General features: G+C 42.2%; 1 protein-coding gene across 1 annotated transcript; it reads left to right on the top strand.

Moving 5' to 3' along the window:
- Positions 1–3,021: 3,021 nt before the first annotated feature.
- LOC308676406 (olfactory receptor 4E1-like) lies at positions 3,022–3,966 on the top strand (the record flags this gene model as incomplete). Its single annotated transcript, XM_081342219.1, has 1 exon — positions 3,022–3,966. The coding sequence occupies one exon, from the start codon at positions 3,022–3,024 to the stop codon at positions 3,964–3,966; it is 945 nt and encodes a 314-aa protein (XP_081198345.1).
- Positions 3,967–4,182: the final 216 nt, after the last annotated feature.

Below are 4,182 nucleotides of genomic sequence, written 5' to 3'. Positions count from 1 at the left end.
TTGTGCATTCGACAACACACTTCCAGGCTTTTAGAACAGAGCAAATTATTTACACAATAGCATTTCGTGCATACAGAGGGGGAAGACCACTTAGCACTAGTGATCTGAACAAAATTGTGCATACATAACGCAAAGTTTAGACTAAATGGAATTGGAAGGGAGGGAGGGAGGGGGGGAAGGAAGGAAGGAAGGAAGGAAGGAAGGAAGGAAGGAAGGAAGGAAGGAAGGAAGGAAGGAAGGAAGGAAGGAAGGAAGGAAGGAAGGAAGGAAGGAAGGAAAATGTGATTGAAGTCAAGGTATATAAACTCATACATAACACAGATGAATTGTTTCCTCTCCAAGTTTTGGAATCTGAGTTCTATGGAAAAACAGAACAGATACAGTGAAAATATGATAATCCTAAATTATAGCAGATGTTTTAACTGTGAACATCAACAACTTGCAATCAGTCTCTGGTGACTTGGAGTGCAAATATTCTCCTTTATTAGGACTTGGAGTGCATTGGTCAGAAATAACAGTTGCCAAGGCTGAGAAACACTGAGATGCATTATCCATCCATATTTATGTTTTAATAATACATTCTTTGTGAATGAAGATTTATCCTTGGAAGTTACAACATCGGACCTGCCTAATTTTTTTCCTGGTACTTAAATCTTTTTTTTTCCCTCTCTCTCTTAGACAAAGCATGTATTTCTATTACAATTACTTTTCCGTCTTGTTTCTTCTCTTTTTTGTTATTTTGAAAGCAATATAAAATAAATTTAAAAAATCACTTTGCAAATATGGAAGAGATTCATTAATGTAATGGGACCAAAATATTGCAGATAGGTTTCACTCAAACAATAATTCCTTTTTTAAAAAAAAAACCTTCCCCCCAGTTGCAAACTGTGTTTTCACCTGCAAAGAATATGTAGAAATCCCAGATTTTTTTCCCCTCTCTCTGAGGTGTAAAATAAATGAAGAGATTTTGAGCACAGTAACTGTAAAACTGTTAAAATTAACTATATGCAAGGAACAAGTTTGTCCTCTGACAGTCCTTGCCGGTACAAAATGTGTCAATTGTACTTTTTCATGCAGAAAAAGTAATTGTGGAACACCAGATAACATCTAATGGGATAGCCAAACCTGGCCCTAGGAAAATGTGAATAGCTGTAAACCTGTAAGCCTCAACTGTAAACCTGGGTGAACTATCTGAAATTGCAGCAGCATTATTCTAGAGAATCTATTATTTTATTACTGCCTTTCCAGAAGAAGAATCTAAGAGAATGTTTTATTTATTGGCATTCTTTCCCTATGGTATGTCTCTAATCTTTCAGATAACAGATTGATCCTTTCATGTGAATTTATGTGAAGCAGAAATGAAAACAAAAATATATCTAAAGTTAGGATTGAATGTCACTCCTGAGCACAGATTGTCAATCAATCTGTGGAGCCTTGGTGGAGCAGTGGGCTAATGCCTCCTTAAGTAACACCAGCTGCCTGCAATTAGTGCAGGTTCGCATCCCACCAGGCTCAAGGTTGACTCAGCCTTCCATCCTTCCGAGGTAGGTAAAATGAGGACCCAGATTGTTGGGGCCAATTAAGCTGACTTTGTAATAATGCCGCTGGGGGGGGGTGTATGAAAGCCCTAATAAGCAGGCATAGACATAGAATGAAGGCTACTGCTAAGCTTGTAAGCCGCCCTGAGTCTTCGGAGAAGGGCGGGATATAAATGGAATTAAAATAAATAAAATAAATAATAATAAATCCTGGCTCTGAAATTTGGGGGCCTTGATTTGGAATCTTGCGATTTTCAGAATTAGAATCTCCCCTCGTGCCATGACCCTAGTCCCAATCTCCTCTATGAATCCATTTCAAATAATATTGGGTTTTCTGATTATGAATCTCCTGCCTAAAACGTAGCATGGCCCTATCAGGAGGGCAGAAATGCAGTTCAGCTATCTGAACTAATATGCCCATTTTTGGTTGAAACTGACATGGTAATTTGGAGAGCTGAAGTCTGTCTGATAGTTCAACTATTGTAGACGGTGATAGCTGATATATATGATAGAGCTACTAAGATGATTAAGGGCTTGGAGAATAAAACATATGAAGAACAGTTGCAGGAATCGGGTGTGGCCAGTCTAGTGGAAATAAAGGACTAGGAGGTGACATATTAGCAGTGTTCCAATATTTGAGGAGCTGCCACAAAGAAGAGGGGGTCAACCTATTTCCCAAAGCACCTGAAAGCAGAACAAGATGCAATGGATGGAAACTAATCAAGGAGAGAAGCAACCTAGAGCTAAAGGGGAGTTTCCTGACAGTGAGAACAATTAACCAGTGGAACAACCTGCCTCCAGAAGTTTTAGGTGCTGTATCACTGGAAGGTTTTAAGAAGAGACTGGACAGCCACTTATCTTAAATGGTATAGGGCAGGGGTCTTCAAACTTGTCCCTTTTATGACTTGTGGACTTCAACTCCCAGAATTCCTCAGCCAGGCACGCTGGCTAAGGAATTCTGGGAGTTGAAGTCCACAAGTCATAAAAGGGCCAAGTTTGAAGACCCCTGGTATAGGGTCTATCTGTTGAGCAGGGGGTTGATCTGGAAGACCTACAAGGTCCCTTCCAACTCCACTATTCTGTTTTGTTCATCCAACATTGTCAGATGTACAGAGATTCATCCAATTATTTTCCCTTTTCCCAACCTAGTTCCATGTACTTCCTGTTACATAATACTGCCTACTAGGACAATTTGAGTCACCTAAGTTTACAATGGATGGAAACCAATCAAGGAGAAAACCAACCTAGAGCTAAGGAGAAATTTCCTGACAATTAATCAGTGGAATGACTTGCCTCCAGAGGTTGTGGGTGCTCCAACACTGGAGGTTTTAAAGAAGAGATTGGACAACCATCTCTATGAAACGCTGTAGGGTTTCCTGCTTGAGCAGGAGGTTGGACTAGAAGACCTCCAAGGCCCCTTCCAACTCTGCTATTCTGTTATAACATTGTTCTTCTTTCCTTCCTACTTTCTCCACAGAAGACCATGCCAGCAGAGAACACTACAGAAGTTACAGAATTCATCTTATCTGGACTCACCGTCAATCACAACACCGAACTCGTGCTTTTTGTTATTTTCATTGCCATTTACTCTTTGATCCTCATTGGCAATATTCTCATCGTGATCACCATCGTCTACGACAACCAGCTGCACAGCCCCATGTATTTCTTCCTCAGCAACCTCTCCTTCATCGACGTCTGCCATTCCACCGTGGTCATGCCCAAAATGCTATCAGACTTCCTGACCGAGTTCAAAACCATCTCCTTTGGAGAATGCATCGCGCAGATGTTCTTCCTCCATCTCTTTGCCTGCACAGAGATCTTCCTGCTGACCATCATGGCCTATGATCGCTACGCTGCCATATGTCATCCTTTGCATTACACAAATATCATGAGCCGCCGGGTCTGTCTCAGCTTGGCAGTGGCCATGTGGCTAGGAGGCCTCGTCCACTCCATTGCTTTGACAGCGTTGACCCTCAGCGTGCCCTACTGTGGCCCCAACTCTATCGATAACTTCTTCTGTGATGTCCCCTTAGTCATTAAGCTAGCGTGCGCCGACACCTATGTTTTTGAGATCCTCATTGTCTCCAATTCAGGGCTGATCTCCGTGATTTGCTTTATCATTTTGGTCATCTCCTATGTGGTCATCCTGGTCTCCTTGAGGAACCGCTTCTCTGAAGGACGACGCAAGGCTCTGTCGACTTGCGCTGCCCACCTGACTGTCGTGACCTTCTTCTTGGGCCATTGTATCTTCATCTACCTCAGGCCAGCCAAGAGTTTGGCCGCAGACAAAGTTGTTTCCATTTTCTTCACAGCTGTCACACCCTTGCTCAACCCGGTCATCTACACGCTGCGTAATGAGGACATGTTAAATGCCTTGAATAAACTCCGCGGTCGGCAAGTCCATGCAGGAGCCAAAGGAGTTCATTAAGAAGGCTCAGATCTTTCAAGATGTGGCACTGTTTCTTTCCAATAATTTGATAATTGATAGAAATAGGGAGGTTCCTACCACAGACAAGGAAGTAGACTTCAGATCTGATGTTATCTACGGAATATACAGAATAACAGAGTTGGAAGGGACCTTGTAGGTCATCTACTCCAACCCCCTGCTCAAGCAAGAGGTCCTATACCATTCTGGACAAATGGC

Source organism: Vipera berus, assembly GCF_964194415.1.
Source record: "Vipera berus genome assembly, chromosome: W".
NCBI lineage: Eukaryota > Metazoa > Chordata > Lepidosauria > Squamata > Viperidae > Vipera > Vipera berus.
Note: the sequence above shows the minus strand (reverse complement) of the source record. Positions and strands in the feature narration are given on the sequence as shown.